Genomic DNA, 12,966 nt, shown 5'->3' with positions numbered 1-12,966 from the left:
AAAACCTTTGCAAGTCCCCTGGCTGTCAGGACAAGGGCCATTGCAGCTGGTCTAATACGTCCCCCCTCACCCTGGAGGCCCCCCGCGCCCCGCCGGGCCGGCGGCACTAGCTCACGGGGCCGGAACCCGCGCGGCGGCCGCTGTTGCCGGCCGGGCCCGTGAGGCGGCGGCACCGGCCGGGCCGGGCAGCGCGAGGCCGCGGGATGGAGGCGGTCACCGAGGGGACGTGGGAGGCGCTGCCTGCGCCCCTCAGCGCCGGCGTCCTGCGGGCCCTGCGGGCCCTGCGCTTCCCCCGCATGACCCCCGTGCAGGTGCGGGCTGGCCGGGATGTTAACACGGGGTAGGCCTTGGGCGGGGGCTGTTAACGTGGGGCAGGCCTGTTGTGCGAGGGGGGCTGTTAATGTGGGGCAGGCCTGTTGTGTGGGGGAGGTTGTTAACACAGGGCAGACCGGTGGGTGGGGGTTATTAACACGGGGCAGGCCTGGGGCACCCTCCATGCGGGTTTCAGGATGTGCAGCTCTGCCCTGGCGAGCCCCAGGGGTCTGATGCACACCTCTCGTGCAGCCCCTTACAAGCCGCCGAACCTCTCCGCAGCTCTGTTTCCTGCCAGTGGAAAGGGCCTGAGGGCTCCCACCTGCCTTTGTGAGGAGCTGCGGGGTCTTTGCCTGGAGCCAGAGCAGGAGGGAACATGCCAGGGGGTCTTGGCCAGGCTGCTGTGCCCCCCTGGTCCCCCCACAACAGGGGCCTTGAGATGTTTTCAGGGGGCAGCTGGTGCCCCGCAGCGGAGCACCGTCAGGTTTGCAGACACGATTCTCAAGATCAACCCAGAGATTTCAAATAGAAATCTGTGGCGTTCGTGTTGCTGAGCGAGCTCTTTGCAACAGAAAAGCTGCCCTGTTATTTTTCTGCGCTTAAAATAAAGGGAAACCTAAAAAAGGATGGCTGTCTATCCAGCGGTGCCTCAGGTCTAAAAGGTTGAGAACTGCTGGCGCATGCAGTGCCCCTGCCAGGAGGGTCTCAGACTCAGACTGTGTTTCTCTTCCCTTCAGTCCGCAGCCATTCCTCTGTTCATGAATAACAAGGATGTTGCTGCAGAAGCAGTGAGTATCGTGTGGGCTAAATTTGCTCTTTCATTTTTTCTTGTGCATATTTGGACACATGAAGAAACAAACCTACCTTGTTACCATTTTCACAGGTAACGGGCAGTGGTAAAACGTTGGCGTTTGTGATTCCCATACTAGAAATTCTTCTCAGAAGGGAAGAAAAGTTAAAGAAAATGCAGGTAAGATCAGCTGGTGTGTTTGGAGTGCTTACTCAAATATATACTGTGTAAGTAAAGATTTATGATGTCAGTAAGAATATGTGTGAAAAATGCATACCTGAGTGCGTGTTAGATTCGGCCTTTAGTACATCATAACCAGGAATTAATTCAAAACATTTTTAAACAAGCTTTCTCCTTTATTTGGAAACCAAAAATATGTCTGTAAGCTGTTAGAGAACAAGGTATCTGAATATTAAATGTAGCTTGTGAGGGGAAGGGACTCTGCTTTTTCACTTTTTAATATAATATAAAGTTTTGATTTCTGAATGAATCCAGTTTGCACTTGTCACTAAAAACCATTGTGTCTCTTAAACAACAATTTGTGCTTAGTTAAAAAAACCAACATTTATAGTTTTTGTGGGTTTTTTTTGTTCTGTGCAGAAATGCGTATGGTTGTACTGCAATATAACAAAACAGGCTGCACAGCATCTGAACTGGATTGCTTGCCTGTATTAGTATTTTAACAAAAGTGGTGTTTGTCTGTGAGAAACAAAGTCTGTTAATTGCATACAGTCACAATATCTTTATTGGTAAATCTTCAGGGATGTGCACATTTCAGTCTCTAGTGGGTCATCAAATCCAGCCTGCTGCTCTTAGGCACCTTGTCCTCTGCTCTTTCAGGCAAAAGGCAGGACAGCATCTTAGAGACCAGCTAGTTTAGGGGAGGCATAAGCTTCTTGGACAGCCTAATTTATCAGATGCTACAAATGGACTTGCAGAAAGTCGAGGCTGTAAATAGAAGGGAATTTAAATACCAAAGATGACAGAGGGCGGCATTGTGGGAGAGGCTAAAGTGGTTTGAATAGGTCGTTATGCAGTAAACCCATCGAGAATATAGGTGTTACAAAAGCTAACCCAGGTAATGGATAAGAAACCATAGTCTCTGTTGAGACCTATTTAACACACAATCTGTGTTCATTCGTTTTTTCACATAGAGACCACGCACATATCCAGTGCAGACAGCACAGGGGCACTGTAAGGCATATATGACATTGGTAGAGCAACAGGTGAATGAACCTTGGATATTACAGTATGTGTTATTTGGTCCACTAGTTATGTGGTCTGTGTTAACGAGCTATCATATGTGAAGGTAGCGAGTCCGGGAGCAAACAACATGGGTTACAAAATCTGGGGTTCCTTCACCTGCTCCTCTGTTTTTTCAACTGATGAGCCACCAAATATGCAGCAGAAATTCTCTGTTTGTTTCTAAAACATGTAGGTTGGAGCCATAATCATCACGCCCACAAGAGAATTGGCTGTTCAGATTGATGAGGTGCTCTCACATTTCACTAAACATTTTCCCCAGTTTAGGTAAGTCTGTTTAGGCATGTAATGAAAACAAATTTTCCTTCAGCCCCTGCTTACAAAATGTGAATAACCTGTTTTTTTTATTTTAGTCAGATTCTGTTAATTGGTGGTACGAATCCTGTAGAAGATATTGAGAAGTTCAAAGAACATGGGTGAGCTGATCATTCATTTCTGTTGATGTCTCTCAGTAGAAACAAGACATGATTCCTGCCCCCAGGAGTTAACAGATTATGGCTCTGACTTTGCCAACACTTAAGCAGAAATGTAGTGTCATAGAAATCAGTGGGAATGCTTAAATAAATCAAGTTATGCACTTGTTTTTTCAGAGAGTCTCTGTTTCAAAGAACAGAAATCAGTAGCAGAGGATCAAATGCAAAAATTAGCATGATCATGGACTTCGTGAGTGAGAGTTAGCATATAGTATAGCATAATGAACTGCAGAGAAACCACTCTGTTCCTAGGATTGTTAGCAACACTGGATTGTTGTTTAATTAAATGTTATACATATATTTCATAAACTGCTCTTTAAGGTGATATTGGTGTGGAAATTCTGCAGCAAAATGGAATATAGGTGGGCATCTTATTTGTGTGTGACACCTTTCAGCTCATACCCATGTCTTAGCTTAGCTATATGAACTTTAGGATCAGGATTGGGAATGCATTTCCACCCATCACCATAGTTTCTGAGCAATATACATGTCAATAGGATATGTACGAGTAAAGTTCATAGTAGACTGAGCTGCCTTGTCCAGTGAAAATTGCTGAGGTCAAACTCCAGCTGAGGACTATTGAGCACAAGCTTGTGGTATGATGAGATTTCAGGAAGTCAATGACATCCAAATGCTGATAACATGTAACCTAATCTGCACTTTCTGTCACCAATAGAGGGAACATCGTTGTAGCAACCCCCGGCCGTTTGGAGGATATGTTCAGAAGAAAAGCAGATGGGCTGGATTTAGCACGTTGTGTGAAATCACTTGATGTGCTGGTATTAGATGAAGCTGACAGGCTTCTAGACATGGGATTCGAAGCAAGGTAGTTTCACTAATATAATTCTAATAATATTTGTCCCTCCTTTTGTGCCTTCTGTGTGAGTCTGTTGAAGTGCTTAAAACACAGTGTGATTTAAGGTGTGTATTTTTTTTCTGGGTTACAGATAAAGAAACGGAGGCAAAAACAGGTTAAGCGATTGGCACAAGGTCACACACTGAGTCAGTGGTGAGGCTCAGACAAAAAGCTAAGAGTCTTAGCACAGTCTTTCTACGCAGGTGTTTTGTGTCATCTATCAGAGTAGTACCTAAATGACTGTGCGAGAAGCTCTTTATTCTTCCAACACCCCTTTGATTCAGGAATTGATTATCCCTGTTTTACAGAGGAGGAGCTGAGGCACATAAAGATTAAAGCTTTGTCTCTAGGAAGAAAAATGGGAGTTCCCACCCAAGGCCTAAGTGATTTACCTACGATTCTGTGGCAGGGCTGTCACTTGAAGCTACTCTCATAACTCCTGGTTCCCTGTTAACTGCTTTAGCTATGAGGTCTTTATGTGATACCTCCTCTCCCTTATTAACAATAAATCAGTCACTATGTACCCTTGTGTGTTTTCCTGTTGCTTTGCTGAATAATTTGATACTTTAAAAAATGAGGCATTAACATTTATCATGTGCTAATGTAAAACTGAAAACAGACTGTCAAACTGAATCAAGGACCCACTGATTTCTAATCCTTGTGCTTTTTTGGGTTTGTTTGCAAAAATTGTTGATGGCATCTACGGAACTAGGAGGGGAAAATAGTCAAGGGGAAGAAAGTGACAGAAGTCAAGGAAAGACTTGTATAAAAGAGAATAAAAATAATCAAGGAAAGAGTAATTTATAGGATGAGCGTATTCAAGTGGACCTACTGTGGACTCTTACTGACAGCCTCAGTTAAAATGCACGTGTTTATAATTGGTCAAGGTGGCACAGATCATTAGTGGAACACCAGGTGTTGTTACCCCCCCCCCCCACCATTGGTAAAAATGCTCGTTTAAAATCTCTGGTTGTAAAAGTTCCTCCTTGGTCAGTCTATAAGGTACACCTCTATCTAGTTTTCTTCCTTCTGATAGAATTCTGAAGTCACTTTATTTTTAAAATGTGTTTATTCACAGCATAAATGCCATTCTGGACTTTTTGCCCAAGCAGAGACGGACAGGTCTGTTCTCAGCAACTCAGACTCAAGAAGTTGAGAATCTGGTGAGAGCTGGTCTCCGGAATCCTGTCCGCATATCAGTGAAGGAGAAGGGAGTTGCAGCAAGCAGCACCCAGAAAACCCCCACACGGCTTGAGAACTACTACATGGTGAGGTTCCCTGTGTCCCATCTCTCATTTGTTTTCAGTGGAATGTCTGACTGTTGCACTCTGGATTGGCATTGCATCCTCTCTGAAGGTAGCCACTGTCCAACAGAGACCATTCTGAAATTGCAGCCACACAGCTAGCAGCATTGTTGCAATAAATACAGTAGACTGAAAAAGTGCACTTCTTTTAGAGGGATTCTTGCTAATGGATCAACTTCTGAGGGGCAATCTAAGCTCTAACAAGTGTAAATGAGCTTTACAGACTTGGTCTCTGCTCTGCTGTTGACCTGCTTTCTGTAACCTCTGTCAACTTGCTTCATTTTTCTGTGTCTTATTTTTTTCCCCACTCTGAATGGGGACATATAATGCTCCCTTCCCCTACCCTGGGTCTATTCTATATGTACTCAGGTGGAGAATGATTTCAAACTGAGGTTTACAGTTAAGTTGATGGTTCATTTAAAAAAACAAAAAACAAAACAAAACTCCAGTAATCAGTAACTTTTAAAGCTGCACTTCAGTGTTTAAACATTTCTGCTTTTGAATTGATATCAGCAAGCTCTAATATGTGTAAAAGAGCAATGTTTCCACTCTAATGGATGTGGACTAGGCATGAGTAAGTATTAATATGAGTTGCCTGTGTTGAAAGACCTCTTATGTAAATGAAGCTTAAATGAACCCTAAAGGCTGTATTTTGAGATGAATGGAAGAAACAAACAGAGCACTTTGAGATGTTGAACTGTTTGATATTCATTATGGGTATTATGTTGTGTAGATATGCAGAGCAGATGAAAAATTCAATCAGTTGGTGCATTTTCTTCGACAACACAAGCAGGAAAAACATCTGGTCTTTTTCAGGTAATTCGTTTTTATGGAAGCAGTGCAGAGATGGTTATTTTAGTGGCAAGTGCTCTCAGTGCTGCTTGGGGCACAGAAATGCTAGTCTTTGCCCCAAAGAGCTGATGTTCTAAGCTAAGAGGTGACTCTGTGGGTTCATGTTAATAACTGTGTAGAGTACCACACACCCACACACACGAGTCTTTCTGTGAAGCAGTGGTCAATCTTATGCTTTTCCATAATAAAAGCACTGGTCAGGTCATGTGAGCTTTTGAGGTTTAGGTTTTTAACTAAAATAAGACATTGTAGACAGTTGGATGTTAGTCATTAGAATAATGCTTAGAACTTAAGGGGATACTTATGTAGCACTTTTCTTTCAAAAGGCTTCAAGAGCACTTTAGATATTCAAGGCTAACCTAGCTCATACATCTCTCACGAATACAGAATGAATTTAGAGTGACTTTTGGGAGTACAAGGAATTCAGGATCTGATCTGCAAATGATATGCAAATGATATGGCTAGTAAAGCAATTTCTGCAAGTCACCTCTAGGGTGGAAGACTTCAGAACAGGAAGAGATGAAAAAATCCGTACCTTAAGGAGGAATTTAGCAAGAGAGAATGGCCACGTTAGGATTTGACCAAGGGGCTGGAAGCCAATAAACTTATTGATGTGAAAAGAAATGAGAGATCTCTGGTGGCTGGGATAAATCAAACCTGATGACTTCTAAGTGGTGTGAAGTGAGATAACAGTTGGATTCACTAGTACAACAGTAATGCAAATTGCTCTTGGGTAGCTTTGATTTTGTTAAACAGATCTTGGCAACTAGGACCTTTCACCAGTGCTGTATCCACATGTAGTTTTAAGATTAAAGCATTAGACTCAAATTGAAAGATGACTCTCACTTCTGCACTTCTATCATTCCTCCAGTACCTGTGCCTGTGTGGAATATTATGGGAAGGCCCTGGAGTCCATGGTTAAAAATGCAAAAATAATGTGCATTCATGGGAAAATGAAGCACAAACGGAACAAGATTTTCACAGAGTTTCGTAAACTCCCAAGGTAAGGGCATTTAAATAGAGTAATCCAGCTAAAGGAGGGGAGTATATGATTGTATCTTCTGGCTACATGGGCATAGAAGCATGTAGAGTTTCAGCTTAGCAGTTCTTTGCTGCTACATGAGGGGGAAAATGAATAATGAATTGTCTATGCTGCAACATGAAGGATTGATTATAGTATACACTAACTTACTTTAGCTAGTGTGGTCCAAAGCAGCAGCAATGGGGATGGGTGTTAGCATGTGCTAACAACCCTGGTACATATCCTGGGTCCCTGGGATGTTTGTACTCTGGTTGCTAGCATGTCTTGCATTTTCACTGCTGGTGGTACTGATGCTAGCTAGATTAAGCTAGCCACAGGTGTGCTAGCACATGGTACAATCACACCTTTATTTTGTTGGGTGGCCATACCTTTCAAGAGAGGTGTGTGAGTGAAAATAGCTTTCTCCACTAACATGTGGGGGACTAATTAAGTGCTTTGTTTCATCTTGTAAAAGAAAAGAGATGTTTTTCCAGCATAAATTGTTGGTATGTTAGATGTAATACCAACTATGTTATAGAGGTGCACCGATACATTGGTCCCATATTGGATCGGCACCAATATGAAGAAAATTGAGAGCATCAGCAATTGGCTTTTTTTATCTGATGTGCCTGATAATGTGGCTGATAAATACCCTGTGCGTGCACACAGCCACAGCGCAGCACTCAGGCAACCAGGAGCACTCGTCTGGGGGGTGTGGGGAGGGGGGAGTGGAGGTGGGGGGGGCTCCTGCTGCTGCATGCACCCTAGGAGGGTATGGGGGGAGGGGGTGCCCTTGGATCTGCACGTGGGGCAGGCTGCCACTGTGGGCTGGGGCTGGGCTGGGTTTTGCTCGGGACAGGTGGCAGCAGTGCTGGGAGGATGGTTGTGGGGGCTGCAGCCACCCCAAAATTCATCGTAGCTCCCCCAACCCCATTCCTAGCTCTGCTGTCACCCACCCCAAGCACTGCCTGGCTCAGCCCCCCTCTCCCTCTGCTGGGAAGAGGGCAGTGCATCCCTGGCCCCAGCCCACAGCACCACATAGATCCTGGGGTGCATGTAGTGGTAGGAGCTGCCCCCCCATTTCCCCCAGAGGAGCTGTGGTTCAGCCCCAGTGCCTGCCCCACTCCCTCCCTCATTGTGGGGGCCTTGATCTGCCCCCCTCTACGCCCCTTCCCTCCCCCGCAACAGACTTACCAGCCAGATGCCACTCTCCATGCTGCAGGGCTGCATATCGGAATCGGATCAGTATCGGCTGATATGGCTTATTAAAAATTGGACATGGGTATCGACCCAAAAAATCTCTATCAATACACCCTTCCTACATTAGTCTTCCTAATATTACATAGAATTATTCTATGCAAATTGGAACTAGCTTGTGATGTTATTTTCGGTTGATTTGGCTACAGATGCTTTAAAAATACTTATGGCTGAAACTCTGCCCTGAATCCTCCGCTCTCTCCAATCAGTATGAATAAAGTATAATCCAGGACAGAAGCTGAGTTGATTAGTGCTTCTCAAATACCTGTTTAATCCAAATTCCATTTTATGTTCTGTAATTTTCTAGTGGCATTTTAGTTTGCACCGATGTGATGGCCAGGGGTATCGACATTCCAGAAGTAAATTGGGTTTTACAGTATGACCCCCCTCGCAGTGCAAGGTACGACTTCATGTCATCTTGAGAATTTTACCAGAAAGTTGTGCTATGTAAGGACACACTGGGAGCTCAGTACTGTGTAAAACACAGGGAAGGCTAACTTGTTGTCCAAGAGCCATCCAAATGGAGAGGCAAAACAATGTGGCTGTGTTGCTTGATCAAAGGAAGATTGGGCCAGTTTTTATTATTACTGTTACATATATCATTTCTTATATGGAAAATAGCATGCACAGTTTGGGTGTGTTAATCTTTGCTAAAGGGCAGGCCTTATTTACAGTGGTGTAGAACATAGTTCCGGGATATCTGAACGTGATTGTTGGGAAGGATATGTGCTTTGTGCGTTGTATTCAGATAACTCCTACTGTTAGCTAGAATAACTAGACCACTTTGGAGGTACATAGACCCTGGATTTCCCATTGCCTCATTGTATTATTTGAAAAGATTTGCCTCCTATTGAGCTATCTTTGTGTTGTTTGCAGTGCCTTTGTGCATCGCTGCGGTCGAACAGCTCGAATTGGCCATGTAGGCAGTGCACTTGTATTTTTGCTTCCCATGGAAGAATCCTATGTTAATTTTCTCTCAATAAACCAAAAGGTGAGGGTTTTTTTTCCTTCTCCAGTCCTCCATAAAAAGGTTGCATCAAAAACTGACTACTGATTTATGGTATTGTATAAGGCTTAAAGTGTCCATGTAATTTAGGTGAGTAATAAACATGGGGTAAAACTGCTTTCCTACCACAGCTAATGCATAAAGAGCTAGCATGGGTGTCTCTTGAGCCTGTCTGGCTAGCGTACCCTGGGGAAGGTAGACTGCAGGGCAGCAAGCAGAACTTGAGCCATAGGATCAAGAGAACTACTGAACTAATTAATGTGGCTACTAGAGCAGGACTGCTGTCTGTACTGTCCTTTTTTTTGTAACAGCAGAGTCTTACCCCTTTCATTTTATGCTGAGATTAAATTAATTATATTTACCTGTGAGATATTTGCAGTGCAGTCTACTAGTTAGAACTGAGTCAGGACATATGTGCTTTATTCCCTATTCTGTCACTTTCATTGCGTGACCTTGAGCAGATCGGTTCACTTTGTTTGTGTTTGTTTCATCATTGCTTGGCTTAAAATTTGGAGACAGAGGGTGGAGTACCTTACAGCACTTTGAAATTTAAGGTAGAAGTATGAGTTTGAAGTTTAACTTAAAGCATTAATTTGAGCTGTTGCTTTGGTCTTTTTTTTGGGTCCTATTTCAGTGTCCCATGCAGGAAATGAAACCACCAAAAAACATGGTAGATCTTCTTCCAAAACTGAAGTCTATGGCTCTGGCAGACAGAGCAGTATTTGAGAAAGGGATGAAAGCATTTGTATCTTACGTGCAGGCCTACGCTAAACACGAGTGCAGTCTCATCTTCCGAATAAAAGGTATCTCCCAGCACCTGCTGGCACTTCTACTTTTTTGGGAGAAATGTTTTTGGGTTGGTGAACAAGGTTGCTGCCAAAAAGCTAGAGATGACAAGTGTTCCCATGCACATGGTCACCTTATGTGGAGTCATGTACTAAGTGCATTTTACACCTTCAAACCATTAAGCATTTCCTAATCATGAACTAATGACTCCTAAACTGCTGGTGGTTATTACGTAGGAGGGGGAGACGGAGACGGAGATGGAGACAAGCAGGTTAAGTGACTTGGTTAAATCCAGAGAGGAGAGTGTGACAATTTCCCATGAGAATGCATGAGTTTTAGCCTCTGCAGCTCTGAAAGGGCAAGCAAACACACAGCTTGCTAGGCTATTTCTTCTAAAAGATTTAAAGATCAGCTTGCAATATAGAATATTTAACTTGATTTAATGAAACCAGCCAAAGATGCTTTACATCTTGGCTGATCTTTTTTCTCCCCAAAACACAACTGATAGTAACTGCATGGACTGATACAGCAAAAATGTGCATATTTTTGAAGTAATTATTTGCCTAGGGTGATGATTAAAAAATGTATATCTGACTGATAAGTGGAACTGCTCAGATATACATTGGAAATAGCTTTTCCTTCCTGTCAGAATGTGAGATCTAATTTTTTTTCCCTATCTTGAAATGGGACAGAGTTCATGTCTTATTTTTACAAACTAATAATCCTGCTTAAAAAAATCAGATACAGGCAAACTTTTACCCTTTTTTTAAAAGTACAAATTAACAAGTTTTTTAATTTGAGAGAATTGTCAAACATGGCAGTTCTCTTAGGGAAAAACTTTCCCAATTTTTTTTTTCCAGAGTGGGAAATTTGTCGCAACTGACCTTTTCTCATGTAGCTTTTACAAATCTTTTTGTGATAAAAATTTGGTCAGTTTTTGACCGGCTCCAATAGATGCAGAAAAAACCTTGACACAGAGAAGCAGTTAGAATGCAAGTGATACCTTACAGAAAGAGGAGGATTTACATGTGAAAGGTACTTATTGTGTTTTATAACAAAATATTGAATAGTTGCACCTTTCTTTCCAGTCAAGATGTTTTAACCCTGGTAAAGTACTTAGGCATGTGAGTGGCCTAGTAGAAGTCATTGGAACTACCTAGCTGCTCAAAGAATGTGCTTCACGCTTTCACCAGATTTGCCTATTGCATACTAACATTTTAATCCTCTTTAACAGATCTGGACTTTGCGAGTCTTGCCAGAGGTTTTGCTCTTCTGAGGATGCCAAAGATGCCTGAGTTAAAAGGAAAGTCCTTTTCAGACTTTATTCCAGTCAGTTTTGACACAGACACCATTACATTCAAAGACAAAAACAGAGAAAAACAGAGGCAGAAACTGTTAGAACAACAAAGAAAGGAAAAACAAGAAAATGAAGGGAAAAAGAAATTCATACGGAATAAAGCCTGGTCAAAGCAGAAAGCCAAGAAGGAGAAGAAAAAGAAAATGGTAGCTAAAAGGAAAAGAGAAGAGGTACATTTTGACTTCTGATAAGCTCATGTGTACCTACTGCAATAGAGCTGCTGCCAGGTTTGGATGTAACACTTGCAAAATGCTTATAAGGACTTTAGCTTGTCAGGAGCGAGGGGCGCTGAACAGGATCCCCGTTGGTCCAAAGCACAGTGATTTGCATAAGCAGAGCTCAGCAAGTTCAAAAGCAAATTCCATCCAGTCCTCCCTTGCTAGTGAGCAGTGCTGCTGGCTGGATTCTTTAAATCTCACTTCTTTGAGGTGCCAGTAACCTGAAATTAGGGGAGCTACAGTACTGGAGTTTCTTGCCCTCCCCAAGGAGCAAGTCTAACAATAGGTCCATCAGTAAAGAGAGGGATTGGGTTCTGTTCCTTGCTGGTCAGAACTCTGGTTGTAAGCCTCCAGTAAAAGAGAGTCAAGAGAAGCACTGGTAGCTGCACTCAAAATGGGGATGCAGGAAACGGATTGGAGCAGGACAGGAATACTTCTTGCAGCAGGGCAGAGTGCTTAGGTCAGGGGCAGGCAAAATTTGGCCCAGGGTCTGGATGTGGTCCACCAGGCCATTCTGTCCAGCCCGCAGGGCCTCTAAATAATGTAGAAAATTAATATTAATCTGCCCTGGGCTGCCTGTTGTGCAGCCCTCGATGGCTTTCCGAAACTCGGTAAGCAGCCCTTTGCCCAAAATAATTGCCTGCCCTTGGCTTATGTGCTAAGTTTTATCTCATGTCAAATGTTATCTGGGGCTTCTGGAGAAAGGGATGATTTATGACCTAATACTTTAATTGCTAGCAACTAGTGGGAGAATTCTATGCATGGTGCTAATGCTCCTTTAATTCATGCTGCTGCCAGGCTTTATGTGAATCCCAGAGCAGTAATAATTGAGTATTGTCCATGGGTGTCAGCAGCACAATGCTGTTAGATGCTAGCGATACCAGGAGAATGCACAGTGAAGAACTGACGCTATAAGGTTAATATGGTCATTTCTGAGGTGTCCAGATAGGACTGGAGCAGTGTAGTGCTGGAATAAGTTATTCTGTTTCAATTGGCTACAGGGCTCTGATCTTGAAGATGAAGACCTGGAGGAGCTGCTGAATGATACAAGACTCTTAAAAAGGTTAAAAAAAGGTAAAATTAGTGAGGAAGAGTTTGAGAAGAGGCTGACGGGCAGTGAGAGAAAAGTCGAAATGGAAGTAATAACTGATTCAGAGTCTGAAGACTGACAGTCCTGGTCTGACTATTCACTCCATGGAGATGCCACTTTTTTCAATAAAACAAATTTTATACCAAGATCATTTCCTTCTATGCTGCGCATTGTTCAAGTCCTACGAAACAGACTTAGTTTCTGTGAATGCTAGGTGCTTCTAACAGAATTGGCATGACTTTTCCTCAGGGCCCAAGCACAACTGAACCTCTCTTGTAGCATAATATCCAGAGTGAACCATGGAACTCGGTAAGTGACTTGCAGATTTTTGTCAAGCGTGTGCTATGTTCACATGAAAAAAGTCTGACCGTTTTGATCCAT

General features: G+C 43.2%; 1 protein-coding gene across 1 annotated transcript; it reads left to right on the top strand.

Annotated features, from left to right (window-relative positions):
• The first annotated feature begins 92 nt into the window (after positions 1-92).
• On the top strand, positions 93-12,829 carry DDX55 (DEAD-box helicase 55). The gene is made up of 14 exons (XM_090063967.1): positions 93-311; positions 1,050-1,100; positions 1,196-1,282; positions 2,541-2,632; positions 2,719-2,781; positions 3,515-3,664; positions 4,773-4,962; positions 5,732-5,814; positions 6,722-6,853; positions 8,436-8,528; positions 9,005-9,119; positions 9,769-9,937; positions 11,155-11,447; positions 12,497-12,829. Exons 1-14 carry the CDS (start codon positions 204-206, stop codon positions 12,662-12,664), a joined length of 1,794 nt encoding a protein of 597 aa, XP_089920093.1. The 5' UTR covers positions 93-203; the 3' UTR covers positions 12,665-12,829.
• Positions 12,830-12,966: the final 137 nt, after the last annotated feature.

This window comes from Crocodylus siamensis, chromosome 9, assembly GCF_052110815.1.
Source record: "Crocodylus siamensis isolate JL-2025a chromosome 9, ASM5211081v1, whole genome shotgun sequence".
In the NCBI taxonomy this organism is placed as follows: Eukaryota; Metazoa; Chordata; order Crocodylia; family Crocodylidae; genus Crocodylus; species Crocodylus siamensis.
This window is presented reverse-complemented; position numbering and strand designations above follow the sequence as displayed.

Bases quoted from the DNA above. Each gene is read 5' to 3' on its own strand.
- DDX55 (XM_090063967.1), top strand. From the start codon at position 204: ATGGAGGCGGTCACCGAGGGGACGTGGGAGGCGCTGCCTGCGCCCCTC. The intron at 1,283-2,540 runs GTAAGATCAGCT...TAAAACATGTAG, and splicing joins AAAAGTTAAAGAAAATGCAG to GTTGGAGCCATAATCATCAC. The intron at 2,782-3,514 runs GTGAGCTGATCA...TGTCACCAATAG, and splicing joins GAGAAGTTCAAAGAACATGG to AGGGAACATCGTTGTAGCAA.